At 41.3% G+C, this 23,156-nt stretch overlaps 1 protein-coding gene across 1 annotated transcript in view; it reads left to right on the top strand.

The window, feature by feature from the left end:
* The window catches only part of DNAH8 (dynein, axonemal, heavy chain 8), a 262,658-nt gene that overhangs the window by 219,538 nt on the left and 19,964 nt on the right, over positions 1 to 23,156 (top strand). The window contains exons 80-88 of the mRNA XM_015422004.1: positions 2,764 to 2,885; positions 3,599 to 3,717; positions 5,529 to 5,731; positions 8,822 to 8,895; positions 10,193 to 10,345; positions 13,524 to 13,679; positions 15,791 to 15,907; positions 17,049 to 17,150; positions 19,200 to 19,360. Of these exons, the coding sequence (XP_015277490.1) occupies positions 2,764 to 2,885; positions 3,599 to 3,717; positions 5,529 to 5,731; positions 8,822 to 8,895; positions 10,193 to 10,345; positions 13,524 to 13,679; positions 15,791 to 15,907; positions 17,049 to 17,150; positions 19,200 to 19,360 (1,207 nt within the window). The remainder of the gene's footprint in view (positions 1 to 2,763; positions 2,886 to 3,598; positions 3,718 to 5,528; positions 5,732 to 8,821; positions 8,896 to 10,192; positions 10,346 to 13,523; positions 13,680 to 15,790; positions 15,908 to 17,048; positions 17,151 to 19,199; positions 19,361 to 23,156) is intronic.

Here is a 23,156-nt window from a genome sequence, read left to right as displayed (position 1 = left end):
GAGGCCTGTCGCTACTGTAGCATGGAGCACATATTCACCCAGTATTAATCACACCAGCCCACAGGCTCTCCCTCTCCCTGGCCAAGTGAGTGGGTGGATGAGGCAGGCAACCTCACTGCAATCATGTGACTGCACATGACTGGGTCACACTTCAGCAAGGCCTGCCTGCCTCATCTGCTCACTCGCTGCCCTGTTGCCTGGCCGGAGAGAAGGAGAGCTGGCCGGCTGGTGCAATTGATATTCAGCGTATATGCACTCTGTAAGGTAAGGTAAGGAAAGAATCTTCTCTTCTTCACCTGCCTGCTGATGGGATCTCTCTCTCTCTCTCTCTCTCCCCCACATTTCCCCATCCCACAAGATTTCCCAGTGCCCCACCAACCAAAGTTTTCTGGCTACTCCCCTGATGCTAGGGCTAATGCTGGTGAAATGAAGTTGTGTGCCTATGGTCAACCAGTGACACAACAAGGACACAGCAGTGACTGTACGAATCAAAGCTAGCTTACCAGCTAACACTGGCATCTCATTGGCATCCCTGGAAAATCTGCTAATACTCCGCAATTATAACACTATGCCGCCCAGAGAGAAAATTTGGTGTCGTGTTTAGGAGCGTGGACTCTAATCTGGGAGAACTGGTTTTGATTCCCTACTTCTCCACATGCAGCTGCTGGGTGACCTTGGGAAAGCTACAGTTGTCTCAGAGCTGTTCTCTCAAGAGCAGTTCTCAAAGCACTCTCTCATCCGTACCTTCCTCACAGGGTATCTGCTGTGGGGAGAGGAAAGGAAGGAGTTTGCAAACCACTCTGAGACTCCAAGTGAAGGGTGGGCTATAAATCCAATCTCCTCCTCCTCCTCCTCCTACTCTTCTTCTTCTTCTTCCCTCTCCTCCTTAGGCATGGGAGGTACCAGTCAATGCACAGTGAAGTCTGAATGAGTACACCTAACCTAGTACATACCCTTCTTCCACACACAACAGACAACTAGGCAGCTAGAAAAAGAACAAGCATTTTTTCAGGAAAGATGGGTTGGGACTATGCACAAGGAAGAACAGAAGCTACAACAGTACTTGTTTCCTTTGTAAATAGCAGCTGGAACATGTAGATCTGTCCTCGCAGAGGAGGGAGAGCTTGTACCTGAATAAAACTTGCTCTTAAAGGTGCCACGGGACTGTTTTGGGCTGGGGGCCCGGGGGGTGGGGCTCTTCAACTTACCTGGCTGCTTCTTGCTCTGACTGAGGGCTGCTGAGAGCAGAGGGTGGGGCTTGTTGCATGTGCCCGCCCCTTGGGCTCTTTGCTGCTGGAGCTCCGCTCCTGTGCACTCCTGCAGGAAATGACCCCTGTCAAGTAATATATGAAAAAAATGATTCGTTTGCTCAATTATGGGAATAGACTGGATTTGTGCTAATACCCTGGCTATTTTATGGTGCACTTTGTGCACTGCCTTGAGTACAGTTGTTGCAGATAAGTGACCTGTTACTTATACCCTTTTGAGAACTCCATTGTTCACTGAGCCAAACCCATTTATTCTGGATCTGTGGTTGGCAATCTTTCCATTACTGTATGTAATTGTTAAGTGCTGGCTTCCACACAGATTACAGAAAAGCCTCTTCTGAGAAATCTTTAGTTTCCATTTTGTTGTCAGCTGCAACGTCGACAATTGCACAGCACTGGAAAGATCCTTCTGCTCCTGCTATACAGCTATGGTATACCAAGGTCTGGGACCATTATAGAATGGATAAGATCTCAACAGGTTTGAAGGTTCAGAGTTCATATTCACCTTATAAGTCATTTCTTAGTAAATGGAATACTGTATTGGAAAAAATAGATAATAATCCCATTAGTAAATCTTTCTTTGAAAAACATAGTTGTTACAGTTTGATGATGTTACCATAGTTATTGACTATGTAATCTCTATACTTGTGGATGTTCGGTTGTTTCTAAAAGTTATGTATTTAATTTTTTTCCTTTTTTATATACGTTAAGAAATACCAAAGTTGACTTATTTGTTTGAATGTTATATGGAAAATAAATAAAATGTTTTGTAAGAAAGAAAGAAAGGCCTCTCCAAAAAAAAATCTTCTAGCAATGTCTACACTTGCACTAACATTGGGAAAAAAATAAACTAGAATTCAGGACTATTGTGAGTTGCCATATCAAAGATTATGTGTGCCAAGACACACTCCTCATAATTTGATGCAGGCCCCAAGCGTTAGTCACCAGGACAATGGGGTGTGGCAGTGGTGGTGAGCAGAACACGGATGAGAGGCAACAATGACCAAGCGAAGGAGGGAGGTGATGGTGACTTAGGAGGAAAGAAAGGGTGGAAATGGGGTTCCCCCCACTGCTTCTTTCAGGATCCTGCTTGTCACTTTCTAATTGAGATAAATACACTCTTTTCACATAGCTGCTAAACCTACCATAGGCAAAGCAGATGCCTAGAGTAAAAAGTTCCATATAGCACAAACCAAACCATGTTTATTCAGATGCAAGTTGCCCTGGGTTCAGTAGGACGTACTCCCTAGTGAGTGGATTTACTTTTACTGTCCAGGGGAGACAAAAATGTCTCAAGGAGCTTCAGGACACAGATATCTGTAACTGCTTCAAGCCCAAGTTTGTCTCCACTTTCCAGAACAGCCCACCTTTGAGCTGTGTCAGTTTCCTTTCTCTGTTGTTTGGTGGGATTTCTTTGATAATCTAAAATTCAGACCTAGTAATAATGAATTATATGTAGTTCTTAATAATAATAATGGTGATCATTTTTGTCCAGGTGGTGCAGCACTGGATCTAAAAGCTTGTCCTCCCAAACCATTCCGGTGGATTCTTGATATGACATGGTTGAATCTGGTGGAACTAAGCAAGCTGCCACAGTTTTCTGAAATCATGAATCAGGTATTAATATTATTGTAATTATTTATATTCCATATATTTTCGTCATTGGATCCTGCCGGTTTAGATCAGGGGTCCCTGACCTTTCTGAGCCTTCAGGCATCTTTGGAGTTCTGACACAGGGTGGTCAATGCAACCATAAAAGGGCTGCTGCAGAAGGCAGAGCCAACCATAAAAGGGCTGCTGCAGGACGAGGAGCCAACCACACAATGGTTGCCACAGGAAGAGGATCTAACCACAAAATCTCAGAGAGTTATGCATAACTTTAATAGTGACTTTTCAAAATTTCAAGCAGAAGCTCTGCAAACAGAATGCTTTACCTTCAGTCACTCAGTGAAGGTCCTTGTGCTGTGGCAAGAGCTGCTGCCCCCGCAATTAAAAACCCCCTGTATAGGTGAAAGGTGTCATCAGGCACCAGAGAAACCACAGGCTCCACATTGGGGACCCCTGCATTAGATGATATAGACTAGATGGAGTCGTTATCTCAAGTTTATATATCTCTATGTCTTCATGTTGCACCATATTCCTGCCACAAAGACACATTAGAATAAGAATCACCATAACTGCTAAAATATTTCCCCATGATGTGAAATGTAGAGTACTAAATATACTACAGTAGTAGGTAAAATATAACTGAGGTGGTAGTACCTGGAATTTATCATAGACATTCTTTAAAATGGGAAATGTAACCACTCACTACTTTGGTTCGTATTTAGATTTGTCGTAATGAGAAGGGATGGAAAAGTTGGTTCGATAAGGATGCTCCAGAGGAAGAAGTTATTCCTGATGGATACAATGACTCTCTAGATACTTGTCGTAAACTTTTGCTTATCAGGTGAGAAATGTTGCTTCTATATTTCCATTTTGAATTATGTCAATTTAATGCATATGTATGCTGCATATTTTCCCCATCTCAATCTGTATCTAATGCTGAACTTGGCACCCACATGGATCATTAGATCCAGAGAATGGGGACCATATTCAGATATGAATAGCTGTGGGATTAGAATTAGAAAAAAAGGAAGTGGGGTTTAAATCCCCCCCAAGAGAAGAACATTTTCTGTAACTGTCCAGACGATATAAAGGAGCATTCCCCTTGGGATGAGAGAGGTCAGATAAGGGACTGGGAGCAAAACCTGCCAACAACCAAGCCAGGCAGGCAGGGAGGAGGAGGGGAAGTCAGAACCACCACTACTGATGTATGAACCGGTAGGCAAGGAAAAGCAAGAGCTGCCATTGTGCAAGCCAGCCAGCTGGCCAGGCAAACAATCCAGCATGGAGGAATGAGAACCGCCATCACCGGTGCTTAGGGTTGCCAAGTCCTATTGGCTGCGGGTGGTGGGGTCTCCTGGGTGCAGTTGGGATATCTTCTGGTACATGTGCTGGAAGTGACATCATGTTGCTGATGCTGGGGGTGATGCTCTAGGTTTTGGACAAAACTCGATGGTTTTTTTGCCCTCAAAACTAAGTTTACCCAAAACCTAGAGCATTGTCCTCCGACATCAGCAATGCAATGATGTCACTCTGGGTGATGTCATTGTGCTGGTGCTGCGGGAGGGGGCTTTTTGGGGGGGGGCTTCCCTCACCAGCCAGCTGGCCAGCAGCAGGTTAGGGCCTCCAAAATCGAGGGAACCCCTGCTACAACTGGTGCTACAAGTGGGTGGGTGAAGGAAGAGCAGCAGCCGCCACCTCCTCATGAGCCAGGCAGGCCGAGGCAGCAGCATTGTAAGTGGAGCAGAGGTGGAGAGAGGAGGGGAAGCCACTGTTACCCCCCCCACACTGCAACAGCTGCAGTCACTGTCATGTGAGTCAGGCAGGCAGAGGAGGTGGCATTGTGGGATGGCTGGCAAGTGGCCAGCCGAGTAAGCAGGGGTGGGGATTATGGCATTTCCTCCCCCTGTGATATTTCTACAAACCTAAGAAAATCCCCAGGTTTGCAGAAAAATCTAAACTAAAAAAAACACACCCTGGGGTATAAACCCCCACAAAATAATCAAAGCAACACCTATGGCTTCAAGAAATGAATGCTTCTTGAAATTTCAGTGACCATTGAGGTGGTTGTTACGGCTTAGGCAACCACAACAGTATTGCCAGCTTTCGTCTCTGCCTCTTATCATTGTCTTTTGCCAGCAAGTAAAGACTTTTTTTGTTTGTTTCATATGGTTTATCCCCAATTATGGCTACTGGCTCTCTATCTGGTGTGGTTTGCTTGTTTTTATTTGAATTTTTTAATAATTTTAAATGTATTTTAATTGCTCAAATGTTTTATTTTATTTTTTTTAACATTTGCCGCCTTTTGGACCCTGATTGGGTGGAAAGGCAGCATAAAATGTTTTAAATAAATAAACAAAAGGTTGGGTATAAATGAAGGAAATAAATAATGACTAAAGTTGTAGGGAGGGCAGGTTGGGTGGTGAGTGGGAAGAAGAGAAGGAAGCAAGGAAAGGGAATATGATATGGGGGTTGCCAGGAGGAGGGAAAGAAATATTATGGAGAGTAGGATGCAGGGAGAAATGAGGTGCCCCCTGCAAATTCCTGTGAGTTTCCCACTTGGAAACTGTAATATTTTTTCCAAAGCATTGAAATTATTCAAGATAAAGGAAAATGGCCCTTAATATGAAGTTAATTATATATGTTTGTTTCTAGGTCTTGGTGTCCAGATCGCACACTTTCTCAAGCCAGGAAATACATTGCAGATTCATTGAATGAGAAATACACAGATCCAGTAATTTTAAATTTAGAAAAAACTTGGGAAGAAAGTGATAGACGAACACCACTCATCTGCTTTTTATCAATGGGATCTGACCCAACTCTTCAGATCGATGCCTTGGCCAGGAAACTTAAACTGGGTACAATTAAAGTCATTACAGAAAACTGCTTTGCTAAATCTTCCTTGTTATAATTCAGTTGCTTCAGAAGTCTTCTCAAAGGGTTCATATGTAACTAGCATTTTCTTGACCTTTATATGACCTTCAGGAGTATGTTTGAATTACTTTTAAAATCTTTAGTCTGTGATGGATTTAAATTACAAGATAATCAACTAAGGGTCTTCTTACACTATATATGAAATGTGAGTTGCACTGGGGACCTGACTTGCATCTAACACACTTTCGAACTGCTAGGTTGGCAGGAGCTGGAACTAGAGATGGGAGCTCACTCCATCATGCGGCACCCGGGTCTCGAACTGCTGAACTACTGACCTTCCACAGCCTGCAGTTCAGCGTCTTAACCACTTGAGCCACCGCAGGGGGGGGGTAGGATCAGCTTAACAACAGAGGGGCTTCAGGCTTCCCTCCCTTCCATCCTGCAAGGTCTTTGTTAGAAAAAAAATGTCTGGGACAGTGGTTTGTCTGGCTACCAGTTCCACATGTCTTCTCAGGACATGTGGACAGACAAGTGGAACTGGCAGGAAGATGAACCACCACCCTCACTGGCCATTTTTTTTTCTGTTGAAGATGGTGCAGGAGGGAAGGTTTTTTTTAAAGGTGAGTCCTGGGTCAGACATGAAATGTGAGTTGAGCTGAGAGAACCAGCATCACATATATTGTAAGAAGATCCTAAGGATAAGTACTACCAAAAAATTCCCAACCACAAGATCAGTTCAGCAGTGACACATATAAGGGAGAGTGTAAAATCTTTTTTTTTTTTTTGGAGGTATTGTGAAAAAAGACCAGAATATCAGGATTATTTAGGAATATTCTACTCTGCACTAAAGCAGTGGATTGGATGACATAATCACTAATTATGCAAGTAATAATGTTCAGTTCTAAGTTTCATTAAAAGCCATGGAACATCACTCAAAGCATATCTATCTGGGACTGAGGTACTCATGGCTATGATTCAGACAGAGTTATTGATCTGTGATATTTCTTGGAGCATCTAAAAATTGTTATGCAGAAAGCGAAGCTATTTGCTATCTGCCTGGGATGCCCTCTTTGAGCCAGTTACTTTCAGTTTTCAGGCAACTGTAATATTGCATAGCTTCTGTGGGACTTAAAAGTTCCACAGGATGCTACATAAATGGAATCCATTCCCCTGTATCTCAAGTAACTCTGTGAAGCGGTGCTATCTTCTGTCAGGGATGGGGCAGGGTGGGGTGGGAGGTAGTATGCTGCAGAAGCAACCAGGATGTTTCTTGGTTTGTCTATAAAATGTAAATTGCAGGCTTGTACAGCCTCAGTTTTCCTCACCATCCTGTGGGAAAGAAAAAGAAGGTTTGATTCTTCAGCCTTCTCTTAGTCAGGGCCGGCCTGACATAGAGAATTTTTAGGCAGCGGCCTGGAGCAGCTCACCCTTCCCTCACCTAAATAGGGTAGGCTGAGGCGATGCTGCTGCGACCCCGCGCGGAGACGCAGTCCGACTTCCAGGCATGCTCCTCCGGGGACTCTGTGCTGCTCCGGCTTCCAGCGGGCTCCCTGCAGGGCTCTGCCCTCCTTCCTGTGCTGCTCCACCCCACCCCGCATTTCGGCGCTGGCCTCGGGCAGCAGAGCCTCTCTGCTGCCACGCTCGCTGGCTGGCTGCTGCGCGCGTGCCCGCCCACTGAGGCCACGGTGGGCAAGTACTACATGCTGGCCATCATCCTGGTCAACTGTGATGGTCGCCCCCTGCCCTGGGAAGGTGGCCCCCGGGGGGCGCTCTTCCCGGGAGGAAAGCAAGCAAGCAGCCGGGCTGAAGCCACCCCTGGCGGTGCCTGTTCCCTTCTTCCCTGCCCCCTTAAGGCAGCAATCTGAGCAATCTGGAGGGGGGATGCTCGATTGGCGAGGAGAGGGTTAAATGGGTTAAACAACCCCCTCCCTCCTGAAGTCACTCGCAGAGCTGCTTTTCTTGTTGATTCCCCCCCCCCAGCATTACAGAGATTAGGTTCCCTTGAGGAAATAATAAAATCAGAATAAAACCATATTGTTAAAAAATGTAAACCAATTTAAAATTAGCAATTTCAAATTTTGTGTTTTTCATTCTTCCTAAAACGCATTTATGTTTGAAAATTGGGGGCCGCACTGTGTGTGTGCAAGAAGGTAGCCTCGCCTAGTGTGCAAAAAAACCTGGAACCAGCCCTGCTCTCAGTTTCACCGTTTCAAAGTGGCTCTCTCACTCTGCTATTAGCATTTTAAAGAGAAATGTCTGTTGTTTTAAAGGGTACTTTCTTTTCCTTTAAAATTCTAACAGCAAGGCATGACACCTGATTTCAAATCATGAAACCAAGTGGAGGCTGAAGGATTAAACCTCCTCTCCTCCTCCTACAAAGCCCAAGGCCAATGAAAAGTCCTTTCAGTGATCAGCAGTATTATGAATAAGTGTCCTATTGGATAATTTTTAAGGGGCAGCTATTACCTCTAGTCTTTTGTTTAATTGAGTTGTTGTTGGCAGCCCAAGAAATTAATGCTGGCAAAAAGTAACATCTTCATCATAATATATTGGGTAGGATCCAGAGTACTGCCAACTCAGTGGAACTAGTCTTCTCCCCCATCTTTCCCACTTCTACTGCAGCCCAGTAAGCCCCACAAAATTCTGCCCCTAGGGTTCAAGGAAACCTCAGGCACAATGTGGGGGGAAGGCAAAGGGGGAATATGCAGTGGGGAGGAGTAATCAGTGAAAATCACCCTCCACCACCAGTGGAACTGCTATGACGTTATCATAATGGCACCTCTAGATCCAGCCTATTAAGAGTAAAACGCAGGTACATTTCATTACTGAGCAGAAAACAACACAAGAGAAAAATGAGTGCAGTTGATAAATTCGGTGAAATGTAACAAAGATATAACCTTGAAAATCTGATAATAAAAAACGCAAAGTCCTTTTTCTCAATGGCTAATCAAATCACAGAACTGAAAAACTGAATTAACAAAGAAAACTCTCTTCATTCTTTTAAAAACTTACTTGCAACTGAGGAAGCTGATGCTCCTGTTCTTATTAGCATTATATCATTTCATTTCTTACAGAAAACAGAGCTATCTCCATGGGTCAGGGACAAGAAGTTCATGCACGCAAACTAATACAGATGTCAATGGCACAGGTATGTGTATAATCTTGGAGAATTTTCTAAAAATTCCTTCTTTTCTCATTCTTATCCTTGTAGTTATAGATATATCTCCTGTTTTCAGTTTTGCATTATTTATGTATGAAATATACTGGGTTCAGATGCATGGAGTGATCAGCTCATAGTTTATTTAGTGATTAGCTCAACTCAAAGACAACTCTAGCAGGGCCGGATCCTTGCTTATAAGCCCATAAAATGGCACACCCAATACCCCCTCCCAGCAATAGGCTACTTACAGAGGCACTCCTGGGTGATAGGTCTATCCCAGGATCCTAGCAGTCCATTGTTCTGTGTCCCCAAGCTGGGGTTGATGAGATTAGGCTCAGTACACAACAATGTATTTACTAAAATATTTATACCCTGCCTTTGTTTATGGTTCAAGACCACATTAAAATATTCTGTATTTAAACAAATGAAAGATGTATAACATTATAACTAGTTTGGGTTGCCCACCTCAGGCTCGGAAAGTCCTGGAGATTGGGTGTGGTGACTGGGGAGAACAGGGTTTAGGGCGGAGAGAACACTAAGAAATGCATAATGCCATAGAGTCCACCTTCCAAAGCAGCCAAGGGGTTTCTTTAGGGAAACTGATCTCTGTAATGTGGAGATCAGTTGCAATCCTGGGAGATCTCCAGGTCTGACCTTGAAGTTGGCAATCCTATCTTTAAGGGATAACTCACTCTCAAGTGTGTTATTGAAGAATAATTGTAACATTCATACTAAAATCATCACTCCAAAGACATGTATTTGGAAGTCCCACAAATGTTAATAGATCCTATAAATACCTATAACTACCCTAAGCATTGGTGCTTGAAACTGCACTCAGTCAATCCGCCTTACTTCCAAGTAATGTTTATAGGATGGAAAGGTTAATGCAGCTTTGCTTCACAGCGTAGCTGCTTTCTGCATTTCATCTTTCAACTTGCAGATCTAAAAGAGAAGATACATTTGCTAACTCTGAGCAGCAACATTCTCTGATGGTTTCTTTAGAAATTATGCATTATCTCAGTGAATCAAAGCTTGTTGAAACTGCCCTTCTATAATTTTTGTAACAACCACTAGATGGCAGTACTAGTTTACTTACTCAGTGGAAGACTTTCTGTTGTATTTCTATGCAAATCCGTATTTATTCTTAACCAATATTTAAAAAAGTTAAGAAGCTATAAGAGGGTGTAACCTGCTCCAAATGGAATTTTCATATACATCTGTGGTTATCAAATTGCACTATCCTGGAAGGTATACATGTTGTTTAATCAATTATTGTTGGATACAGGGTGGCTGGGTGCTGCTTCAGAACTGCCATCTAGGCCTAGAGTTCATGGAAGAGCTTTTGGAAACGTTGCTGACTGCAGATATTCCTGATGACAGTTTCCGTGTTTGGATAACCACTGAACCGCACGATAGGTTTCCAATTACTTTGCTACAGGTTAGATCCAGTATATTCAGGGGAGTTTAGATAAACTAAATGGGAAAACTTAGAAGTAAAAATATTGCCTGCACTGAAATGGAAGCGAAAAACCTCTAAACGTTTTCCTCATTTGAGAAACAATAAAGTATGGTTTGTCTACTGAATGAGAGGGGGTTATTTACCTATTCCATAGGAAAACAGACTTCCTATAGCCAGGTTCTTCTGCTAAGCTTCCTGTTTTCTCTACTTTGCTTTGCTCTGCCCCATCACTCCCCTGATTCTTTTTCTTCTTTTTTTTTTTGGCTCCCCGAAAGGGAATTTTTTATTTTTTGCATTTTTTACACACTACAATCATGGGATGGGGAAAGGGATACTAATATGCTAACACTATTACTATGGGTGATGGGTAAAGGAAATCTAATACATATATCTACTTGATGGGGAAAGGAAGACTATCATTCTAATCTATTTCATCTACTGGATTTGGGGAAAGGGGGAAGTCTAATACATGTCACGATCTGAATAGTTGGGGAAATAATGCTTTTTAACCTAATATTACAAGTTATACAAAGATTGGAATTTTGGCTTGTTGAATCCTGTGAGTAGGATTCTTCTTCTTCTTCTTCCTCCCCATCTGGTTTTGAATTCTTTTCCTTCTGGTTCTTTTTTATGTAGAACATTTGATCCATACATTTTTACGCTTTTGGAACAGAGTCGATTTTATATTTTTTGTCCTGGTAGTTGAAGCTCAGCCCTTCCAGGAATAACCATCTGTATGATATTCCCTTTTTTTTGCAGAATGAGAGTGAGCAGCCTGTATAGTTTCCTCCATTTTCTAACTTCAAAGGCGATGTCTTTCAAAATTTTTACATCTTCATTCTTGATTTTTAAGGATTTCCCCATTGTTAACTTTAGCACCAGTTCTCTCGTAGATCATTTCGTGAATTTTAGGTAGGTTTCCCCTGGGAGTTTGTTTTTCTTTATAAAATCCGGATAAGTTTTATAAGCCACATCCATCTCTTTTATTAAATCTTCTTGTTTATAATCCATTAATGGGGCCAAGGCAACCGCCAAAAGTTCTTTTAAATTCTCATTCTTCTCTTCAGGAATCCCATGGAAATGTAGAACGTACATGGATCTTTCCAGCTGAAGCTTTATTAGTTGCGTTTTATCCGAGGATCTTTCCTTCTCTGCTTCATCCAGTCTTTTGTTAATGCTCTCAGTCTGTTTTTCCATCTTTTTCAACTTTTTCTCAGTTGCTGAGGTTCTTTTATCCATTTGATTCAGGTTTTTTTGACATTGTCCAGCTTAGTAGCACATTATTATTATTAATGTTATGTTATTGGTTGTGACTGTGATTTTATTGAATTTTATTGAATTTTATGTATGGCTTAGGCCTCTGTAAGGCGCCCTGAGCCCGTTCGCGGGGTAGGGCGGGGTAGAAATACTCGAATAAATAAATAAATAAAAAATAGTATTGAGGTTAGTCATCTGATCCATTAGGGGGCGCAGTGCATTTACTAACAGTGAAGAAAAGTCTGTAGTTACTTCCTGGTTCTGAGAGGGAGTCGTTGGTATGTTATTTCCTGTCACCAGTTTTTTCTCCAGCACCCTCCGTCCTCTCCCAGCCATAATATCAACAAGAAGTAAGTTTTCCAAAACAAGACAAAAGTTATGCGATTTAGTCCCACTTTGTATACTTTAGCAGTTTTTGCATTCGCTTAACTTCTTATGCGCTTACTTTAGCTCAAAGTCTTTTTATTTCCGATTTAAAACCATTTTTAAAGTTTACTCAGAAGAGGGGGGGGGTGCTTGAATTCCTCTTTCCCAGTGCTTCAAACTTAGGCGCTTCCAATTACTACCAAGGTTCAGTTCGCTTTTTTCACCTGAACTTTGCATTTGGAGCCTTGGAGATCTTTTGGAAGCATTTTTAGAAATTTGATCCTGATCGCTTGCTCTGGCAGTTGTCTCTGGGCACCATACTGGCTCTGCGGTGACGGTACCTTTCGGGGAAGAAGGTGAGCCTCAATTCCTTGGCCGTCACCTTGGAAGAGGCTCTCCTCAGCTCCCCAGAGATCCCAGGGAAGTCAGGGACGAACTTGGACCCCTCCCGTCAGCCGGGTCTTGGCGCATCTCCATCAGAGCGAGACAGGACACGTCCGAGCGGCGAAATGCTTAAACCAGAAGTCCACTCCCCTGATTCTTGATCAATGGCAGCTGATGAGTACCAACTTTTTGGTAGCAGGTCAAGGCATTGCTGTCTTGGGATGGCATCATTGACATTAGGTTTGTCAGTGTGGATTCAGTTGGGCAATGTCACTTTAGGAGCATGAAATAAATTTCTCTCAAGAAAGAGGTGCTGCCTTTCAGTGCCTCTTAATTCTAAGTGTGCAGGATCAGGCTGTATTATTTGGTGATGAGGGAAAGGCACATTGCACATGCTAAGAGACACCACAAATTCAAGGATCCAGGTTTAGATCTGAAACAGGATTTCAGAGCTGAGGTCTTGTGCATCTGGGTGCAAACAAAATCTTAGAATGGAGCATTAAGGGAGAGTTTTGATGTTGGGAAAGGGGATACACATACATTAGAAGGGAGTGGTTGTGGCTCAGTGGAAGAGCCTCTGCTTGGCATGAAGAAGGTCCCAGGTTCAATCCCTGGTATCTCCAGTTAAATGGACCAGGCAGTAGATGTAGATGCCTGAGACCCTGGAGAGCAGCTGCCAGTCTGAGTAGACAATATTTCCTTGATGGACTGATCATCTGATTCAGTATAAGGCAGCTTCATGTTAGTCATGTGAGTCTTGAACAAGGGTAAGTAGAAAGACTTTTAAAAAAAGATGTTTTTGATTTGTAACTTCCTTTGGTTTGGCGTAGCAAAATTGGGATGATGAGGGGGAAATGGATTTTCCCCAAATGTTATAACCTATCCTATGAGAAAATGCTGGGTGTGTATTTAAATAAATGTGTATCATCTTATAGAATCATGGCATCAATGACTTGATATTCAGTTGCAGGCTCAGAAAATTAAACACTGCATATCAGAACAAATATACTGGCCTCTGATGTTTCTCTAATTGACATAATAGCATTTCATATACATAGAGGCAATGAGCTCTGTCTTTAGAAACAGCATGCATTTTAGGCATGCCTCTTTTGGAGTCAAATCTAACAAATGTATTTTCTTTATATGACAGACTTCAATAAAATTCACAAATGAACCACCGCAGGGTGTCCGCGCAGGACTGAAAAGAACATTTTCTAGTATTAACCAAGATTTGCTTGATATCAGCAATATGCCTATGTGGAAGCCCCTTCTTTATACTGTAGCTTTCCTGCACTCCACTGTTCAGGTAGTACATATATATTGTGCATTTCACTTTATATAAAATGGGATATATCTACGGGGGTATATGAAGAATAACCCTGGTTACTTATACTGAGGCACACAAGCTTTGTATTTTCCAGGGCTTACACTGAAGGTACGATTGTGCTTCAGATGTTTCCATACTGGCCTTTCTAGGTTAGTAGTAGCCTTTTGCTATGACTGCTACTGGCAGTGCCGATCTGTTTGTTTTTCTTTTCTCCTTCATTGTTGAGAAACCACAGCAGATTTTCAAACATAAAAAATAATAATACTGGAAAAATAATATTTTTGCCTTGCACTGTACTTACATAAAGTTTGATCCAAAGGGCTTCTTGTATGAGTTAGAGGCACTTCTGCTCATTTCCACAGTTTACACCTCGGCTGTAGATCCCCCCCCCCATACCACATTCCACTGCTTTCTTGACGGGTCCCCCAATCCTCAGAAATAAGTTTTTGGTTGCAACTTGCTATAGGAAGGAGGAATGGGGAAGCCATGTTGTGAGGGTAGAAATCCAGTTATAGATCCTACCTGTACTTTGGGTAGATGTTGTAAGCTAGAAAATTAATAAACTAAAAAGAAAATAATATCGCTTCCCTGCATCTCTGTTCTCAGTGGATGTTGCCAATTAAAATGAGTGCCCCTTCATACAGCCCACACTCTATAGATAAATAAGACAACAATTATGATGACAATTGCCTTATTATTTTGAGGTGTATTATTTATTTAGAAAAGGTGTATGTTTCCTCTCCAGAGACTCGATATATTTGTCCAAAGCTACGCTGTCTGCTGAATGCACAGAAAGATCCAAACACAAGTACCTTCCATACCATGTGCGCATAGGATAGCAAACTTCCTTCCAAAACCAGTACAGATTATAACAGTTTCAGCAGCTAATTCTGTACACTTTGTAACAACATCTGACACTCAACAATTTACACAGATGTAGTTTCACCAGAGGAAATGTTGCCATTTATTTGCTGTGTGTGCTCCTCTGTGTGCAGAGGAGTCAACGGATGTTATTACCTCATGTCTTCCCACTACACATTAAACATGACCAGTCATAATACGTTGCTCTTTATCTGGAGGTATATGGAGGTATGTAAAAGAAAACTGATGAACAGACCCTAGAAAGGGAGGAGATAAACAGATTGCTTGCCATTAAATGTGTTTGTATGCAATAGTGCTTCTCCTAAAACTGTAGTAGCATTGCTTTTATGTTCCAGTTAACACATGACTTAGCATTAGAAACAGACAGCAAAAATGCAAATTGTTGCTCTGAAGGAGAGGTCTCAAGCTTTTGCTGTAACTCAGATGCACTTTTTGCTTTAATATCAGTTGCTTGCCCATGAGCAAATAACCTGTGTACTCTGTGTTTCACTGTGGATCATCAGTACATCAAAGTCACAGTACAAACCAGTACAATTGCTGGTGTCCGAATGGGACGCTGAATGGCCACACCATATCATTTCTGGTTCTCAAGATATGGTGCAGGCCTGTAGCTACAGTGGGGCATTTCGGGGCCCACCCCCCTGACTTCCTGCCAAGGCCCCCTGACTTCCATCTAGCCCAGGCCCACTGCTGCCACCACCACCCCTTCCCCAAGCAACCACTCTGCTTCTTTCAGGCATTTATGCAGGAGAACATAGCAGCCTCCTTGGCTCCAAGCAGTTTACAGGTGCTCCAACTGGTGAGCGTGAGTTTTTGAAATTTTATTTTTATTTTATTTTTATTTTTGTGACATCAGTGCCCCCTGACATATTTAAAGCCCCCCCCCAAATTAAAAAATCCTGGCTACGGGCCTGATATGGTGTGTCCTAGCCTGACCCTGGGATCCTTCCACTTGCTACCAGTTTTGTTAGAGCTTCACAAGGTACAGACACAGAGCTGCATATAATTAGTTCATGTCAAGAAACACTTGTCTCTCTTTCATTAGTGGCACTGGCAAATTTACATTAAAGTGTTTGGATCAACAAATAGTTTTAATCAGAAATATTTGTAATAGAAAGGGCTTGACAACATACCATACTTAGTTAAAACCCACTTTAATAAACAAATACATGAAATCATACTACTTGTTTTGCATTGTTTTTTTGAAGGAAAGGCGCAAGTTTGGTCCTTTGGGTTGGAATATTCCCTATGAATTCAACTCAGCAGACTTCACAGCAAGTGTCCAGTTTATACAGAATCACTTGGATGAATGTGACATTAAGAAAGTTAGTAACTGTATAATGTATTGTTCTCTAAGTGCATTACTATGATGGTTAATTCATTTCTAACATCTGCAGTGTATATCTGTCAGCCAGCTGTTTGATTTCCAATATTAACCACAATTATGCATTTCTATTATCCCAGGTACAATTATGGGGTTTAAGACATAGAAAATGACCCACTCCTCAGTGGGTGCAGCTGTACGTAAAGGGGAGAATCAGCATAGAATCCAGTGGATATTTCTTCCCTTCCTCTCCCTCTCTGGATCTTGTCTGGATGTGCAGTGCAGTTTGAAAAGCATTACTTTCAGCAGGTTTTTTTCAGGAAGCCTGAGTGTAGCTTCCATATATGCACGCAACTGTCCCTCTTTCTCACAGATCTTGAACTCAAGTTCCTCATGACATGAGTTGCTAGAAGGCCAGGATCTGGGGAGAAGACGCTTACATGGTCCTCATGTTGAAAGTAATGGTCCTTACTCTGTAGTATGCACATGATACAGCACAGTGGAAGTTGGGAAGGGAGAAAAAGAGCTGAATTGAATCCTATGTCAAACCTTTCTTGTGTGTACAGCTGCACGCACACAAGACAAGGCATTGCACCAACAGTTATTGTTTAAAGATGAAGGGAACTGCAGTTTGTATTTTGGAGTTGCCAGCATGTTCAATTCTGGGCACATTGCACTTGACTCATAAACAATTAATAGTTTATAACCAAAATGACAAAGATTCTGCAATCCATTCTTGGCACAAAGACATATGACAAATCATGTCTTCATTATTCATTTTCCACTGCTTAGGATGATAAAAAGCTACGAACAACGGATTTTCACAATCTTGGTTCCATTTCTCAAAATGGCATTGTTTTTTACCTTGTAATTTGAGGAACTTCTTAGAACAACATTTCCTACTTTAACTTTGCTATAATCTCTTGTTTACCATTTGCAACTCTGGGGCTGTAGTACAAGGTTAAAGAGGTCCACAGATGATTTCTCAAACACAGTGTGGGCATCTCTGCATAAAACAGATGACAGTGCAATCCTTTCCTGAGATTAAGGTCCATTCCATAGGCCTCATTAGGATTCTGAGTAGACATGTTTAAGATAGTCCCCTGACCATTTTTTAATTTACCTTTCCCCCCCCCCTCTAGGGTATATCTTGGAGTACAGTCCGATACATGATTGGAGAGGTGCAGTATGGTGGCAGGGTCACGGATGACTATGATAAGCGTCTTCTTAATTGCTTTGCAAGAGTAAGAAAATGTGATAGAACTGGTTTTTTTTAGTAAGAAAACATGTTTCAAATGAAAAATGATAAATTTTCAGATGGATTAATCTACAGAATCCTGTCAAAAATTTAGCATTGGATCTCATGGAGCATTTCTGCTCACACAAGAGATTTTTCACAAGCAGGAACACAAGAAAGTTATCACAAGTAGCCCTTGTGCTAAGTCAACTTGACTGTATCCTGTCTTGTATTTCCACCAGGAAGCCTGAGTGTAGCTTCCATATATGCACGCAACTGTCCCTCTTTCTCACAGATCTTGAACTCAAGTTCCTCATGACATGAGTTGCTAGAAGGCCAGGATCTGGGGAGAAGACGCTTACATGGTCCTCATGTTGAAAGTAATGGTCCTTACTCTGTAGTATGCACATGATATCATAGGTATACAGCACAGTGGAAGTTGGGAAGGGAGAAAAAGAGCTGAATTGAATCCTATGTCGAACCTTTCTTGTGTGCTACACAAGGCAAGGCATTTCACCAACAGTTATTGTTTAAAGATGAAGGGAACTGCAGTTTGTATTTTGGAGTTGCCAGCATGTTCAATTCTGGGCACATTGCACTTGACTCATAAACAATTAATAGTTTATAACCAAAATGACAAAGATTCTGCAATCCATTCTTGGCACAAAGACATATGACAAATCATGTCTTCATTATTCATTTTCCACTGCTTAGGATGATAAAAAGCTACGAACAACGGATTTTCACAATCTTGGTTCCATTTCTCAAAATGGCATTGTTTTTTACCTTGTAATTTGAGGAACTTCTTAGAACAACATTTCCTAGTTTAACTTTGTTATATCTCTTGTTTACCATTTACAACTCTGGGGCCATAGTACAAGGTTAAAGAGGTCCACAAATGATTTCTCAAACACAGTGTGGGCATCTCTGCATAAAACAGATGACAGTGCAATCCTTTCCTGAGAGTAAGGTCCATTCCATAGGCCTCATTAGGATTCTGAGTAGACATGTTTAAGATAGTCCCCTGACCATTTTTTAATTTACCTTTCCCCTCCTCTAGGGTATATCTTGGAGTACAGTCCGATACATGATTGGAGAGGTGCAGTATGGTGGCAGGGTCACGGATGACTATGATAAGCGTCTTCTTAATTGCTTTGCAAGAGTAAGCAAATGTGACAGAACTGTTTTTTTTTAGTAAAAAAACATTTCAAATGAAAAATGATAAATTTTCAGATGGATTAATCTACAGAATCCTGTCAGAAATTTAGCATTGGATCTCATGGAGCATTTCTGCTCACACAAGAGATTTTTCACAAGCAGGAACACAAGAAAGTTATCACAAGTAGCCCTTGTGCTAAGTCAACTTGACTGTATCCTGTCTTGTATTTCCACCTGCACAAGACATAGCATGAGGTAGTCAGCAATCCCCAATCTCCGTTAATGACTTTCTTTGATCAAATAATATGTTCCTTACAAACTGAACTGCAATGACTGCATCAGACAGTCTTGTCTTCTGGGGTTTGGTTTTGTTTTGTTTTTTGTACACAGCAAATTGAGAATCAGTGGCTGATCTTAAGTAGCTTTGGTGCAAAATCTTGCACAAACAGAAGCATTAAATAAACCTTCTCTTCAGCTATCTTATGGCAAGGTACAACTGATACTCTTTATTACATGCAAAGGAAAAAGCAAATCATCTCTGAAATAAGATCTCTCTCTTATTCATAGGTTTGACTATTTCCTAAAATCAATAGATACAAGCTTTGGCTTATATGTAGGTTGAATTTGGTAAATATGACCCTTTCCTGTGACATTCTTTTCTAAGTAGTAAGCTTTCAGCTCCTTGAAAGACGAGGAAAGGAGTATTAATTTTTTTTGATGTTGTTATACATTGCAGGAAGAGTTTGTTCCCTTCCCACAAGTTATGGCTGCTTCCTCCCATCCTCTTTGTGGACATCCCCCTCTCTAGAATCGAACTCCTTGCCACTTTACCATCGTTGTTGAAGCAATCTGGAGATTGTTAGCAAAAGTGTTATTACTTTGTCTTTATTTTATACAGGTCTGGTTCAGTGAAAAGATGTTTGAGAACACATTTTGTTTTTACACTGGATACAAAATTCCAGTGTGTAAAACTTTGGATCACTATCATGAATATATTTCAACTCTTCCTAGTATGGATAGTCCAGAAGTCTTCGGTCTTCATCCAAATGCAGATATAACGTGAGTGTGTCTAATTCTATAGCAAAGATGAAATTATTCAATTTTTTTGAAGTTACACAATATATGCTTTGAATAACAATATACATATTATGGGAATTTTCCAAAAATCCAAACATTTAAGAAAGCCTTCCTGGACTTTTAAAAAATGAAATATAATATTCACTTTTGACAATGTTGTAAACAAGCTTTCTCAAATAATCAGACTTTGTTTCTGAAGCACATGTTGTCTCACACAGTCAGTTTAGTTGACACTTTTTTAATAAGGTGAACTTTGATCAAACAGATAACAAAAAACATAATTTTGTCAGGTAGCTTTTTATGTTTAACGATGGAATTTCAATCATACCTAATAACCAGTTCCATTTTAAGAGTTACCTTTCACTTAATCACTTTACCCTTAAGTAAATAGCAAGTCGTTTATTATTTTCTGTTTCAAATATCAAATAATCTGTTACAGGATATAATAAGTCATTAAATTTTACTTGTTTTTCTGGAGTTCCTGTAATTCCATTATGAATTTTAATTTGCATGATGTTCATGCTTAACACTTCTAGGATTGTAAAAATTGATTAAAAGATTTGTTTAACAAGTTCTATACAATTGATTCTCAAATATGCTATTGATATAATGGTCCAAGGGATTCAAAAGTTTTACTGTGTGAACAGAAGTTTTATATATTTCCTCACACTCCAATTTGATGGGCACAGTAAGGACTATTTCTTGAATTACTTTTGAAAGACACAAGTGCAGTCTCAGTTTCCATGACCGAAGATCATCTCCTACATAGTTATTCGTATTACAGCTTTGACATTTTGTATTATATGATAACATGTATTATGGTTTTGACATTTTGTCGTCATTCAAGCATGCTGCATTCTGCAATTACACCCATGTCTTTCAGAAGTAATGTGAGGAGAAGCCCTAAGATGTAAAAGTATTAAGGATAGTAGCATTTGCCAGTTTCATTTTTATCATGAATTCTAGTTTGCAGGGCATGTTATGGAGGTTATGATCATATATGATGCCTAGCACAAAATCACTTGTGCATCAGAATTATGTATGTAGTGCCTAATGGTATGGGATTATTATCCAGAATGCTCATTTTATTTAGGCTACCCACTGAACAGCTCTGAGAATGAACAGTAGCATTAAGTTTTTTTCTCCTACACTTTTTTCCTTATCTGATCCAAGTTTTTTAGACTTTGATATTTAAATTCAAAATTTGTAAGTGGGTATCTCTTTAAACTTCATTTGGAACATTTACATGCCTCTGATCTTCTTTGTTTACATACAGTATACAATACAAACTATTAACCTGCAGGCATTGTACATGGGAATAATCGGCCAGCATCCAGAACTAGGTAAAAAGGGGCAAGAGCCCAAAGAACTCAGAAATGTGGAGATTATGTTTTAAATAGAAAATTACCAACTTCTGCATTGTCTGGAGGTGCTTTATTCTCCCAGAGCCACTCCAAGTACCAGAACTATTTATCTCTTCATGAATGGTCAGGCTCAAAGCTCCCTTCATCAGACACAAGTAGGAATGGAAGATCCCTGAGTTTTATTCTTTATTTATTTGATTTATACTCCGCCCTCCCCGACAAAGCAGGCTCAGTTCTTATATCCCAGTCAGAAGATGGAAGGGATGTTGCCAAGGAAAAAGACAGGATGAAACAGTTGATTCTGTAGTGACTTGGAGGCCTTTTTTCACTGTTTGCATCTGACAGAATACTTTGAGCAAGCCTCAGAACAGATAATTGATGCATCTTTACAACATAAGGATGCATATTCTACTGCTGAACAGTTGCCATCTCTCCAGCCCACCAAAAGACAACACATTGGCCACCAATTGCTGCCCACCCAACTCTACAGGAAAAAGGACTCTACATGGACACCCCCAACACTTGCAATGTCACTCTAGATCTCTACACAGAATGTTTTCACAGCTGAGTCCAAACTGACATGATGAAGGAACATCATCTCTCGCATCACATCTTCACCCACACCAAAAGATATGCAATAAACAGCCTCAGAAAAAATCCAGACATCATTATTAAAGAAGCTGACAAAGGAGGGGCAGTTGTCATCATGGACAAATCAGACTACATTCAGGAGGCCGAAAGGTAACTCTCCAGTGCCACTTTCTACAAGCCACTATCCCAGACCCCACTCAAGAATATCAAAAAGAACTAAACAGGATTATGAATGAATTACCTACACATATACAGGAAGAGATTTATATGGACACTGACAAGAACCTCAACCAGACACTTTCTGTGTTTTGCCCAAAATACCCCAGACATCTTATTGCTTCAGGCATAGGCACCATCACTGTAGGGATGTCTGAATATATGGACTCCATTCTCAGATCCTATGCCATCAATGCCCCCAATTATGTGGTCAACACCACAGACTTCCTGAAAAGAATACAACCCATTGACAGTCTTGCAGCTAGTACTGTTTTGGCCACCATGTATACCAACATCCCCCACAAAGATGGACCACAAGCCATCAGGAACACCATCTCTTACAGATCAATGACACCACAATATGCCAACATTTTCATGGCTCCATAGCTGACCTCGCTACAAAGCTCTGCCATTTTGTCCTCACTGGCAACTGCTTCAGATTTGGTGATGATTTATTCCTTCAGATCAATGACAGCACAATATGCCAACATTTTCATGGCTGACCTGGAGCAGTACTTCTTCAGCTCCCATCCATTAATACCCCTCTTGTACTTGAGATTTATTGATTACATTTTTATCATCTGGAATCATAGGAAAGAAGCACTAGAGAAATTTTACCAGGCCTTCAGCAATGTCCACACCACCATCAAACTGGTCGTGAATCAATCCATACTGAAGTACGTTTTCTAGACACCACTGTAGAAAGATATAATGAAAGCATAAAAACTATCTTATACTAGAAACCTACTGATTTCCAAACATATCTGCACACCTCCTATCACCATCCTAAACACACCAAACAATCCATTGTCTACAGTTGCATTTGTTCTAACCCCTGATAGAAATTCTCACTTGCAGGATCTACAACAGAATTTTTTGGAATTACTATATCCACCTGATATAGTAAGGAAACACATCAACAAAGCCAGAATAATTCCAAGATAACTTGCTACAAGATAGGTCCAAATGAAACAACAGAACACCTTTGGAGGTCACATACAGCTCTCAAGTCAAACCAGTTCAATGCTAATGTAACCTAATGATCTGCAACCTCTGCTAGACAATAATTGTCCTCTCTCACAGGCATTGGGAGGGAAATCTTTTCTTGCCCACAGACAGCCTTCTAACCTTAAACAACTTCTCACCCACAATAACACATTTCCTAACATGGACACAGAATCTGGGATCAGGGCCTGTGTCAAGGAGTTCAAGGCTGAACCCTGTGGACCTATGTGTGTTTCTGTGTTGCTGTCTATTGCAATATGGACATATCATAGTCCAGGCCTTAAGTTAGGGCTGCCAGGTTCCCTTGGGGGGTGGGGTTTGCCCACTCTAGAGGTCCCCAACCCGCCGGCCCAGATCCAGCTGCTGGGGGGAACCCCACCCACAAGGTGCCGGAATCAGGCTGACATGCCTGGCGTGATGATGTCACCTGGAGGTGATGTCATCACACCAGGCGCGTCATTGGGGGATGCTCTAGTGTTTGGCATTAAAACTCTATGGTACCATAAAGTTTTAAAGCCAAACTCTAGAGCATCCCTCGATGGCATGCCCGGCGCGACATCACACCTGGATGACGTCATTGCGGTGCACGTGCAAAGCTCCCA

The sequence above is a fragment of the Gekko japonicus genome, unplaced genomic scaffold, assembly GCF_001447785.1.
Source record: "Gekko japonicus isolate JY-2015 unplaced genomic scaffold, Gekko_japonicus_V1.1 scaffold960, whole genome shotgun sequence".
In the NCBI taxonomy this organism is placed as follows: Eukaryota; Metazoa; Chordata; class Lepidosauria; order Squamata; family Gekkonidae; genus Gekko; species Gekko japonicus.
This window is presented reverse-complemented; position numbering and strand designations above follow the sequence as displayed.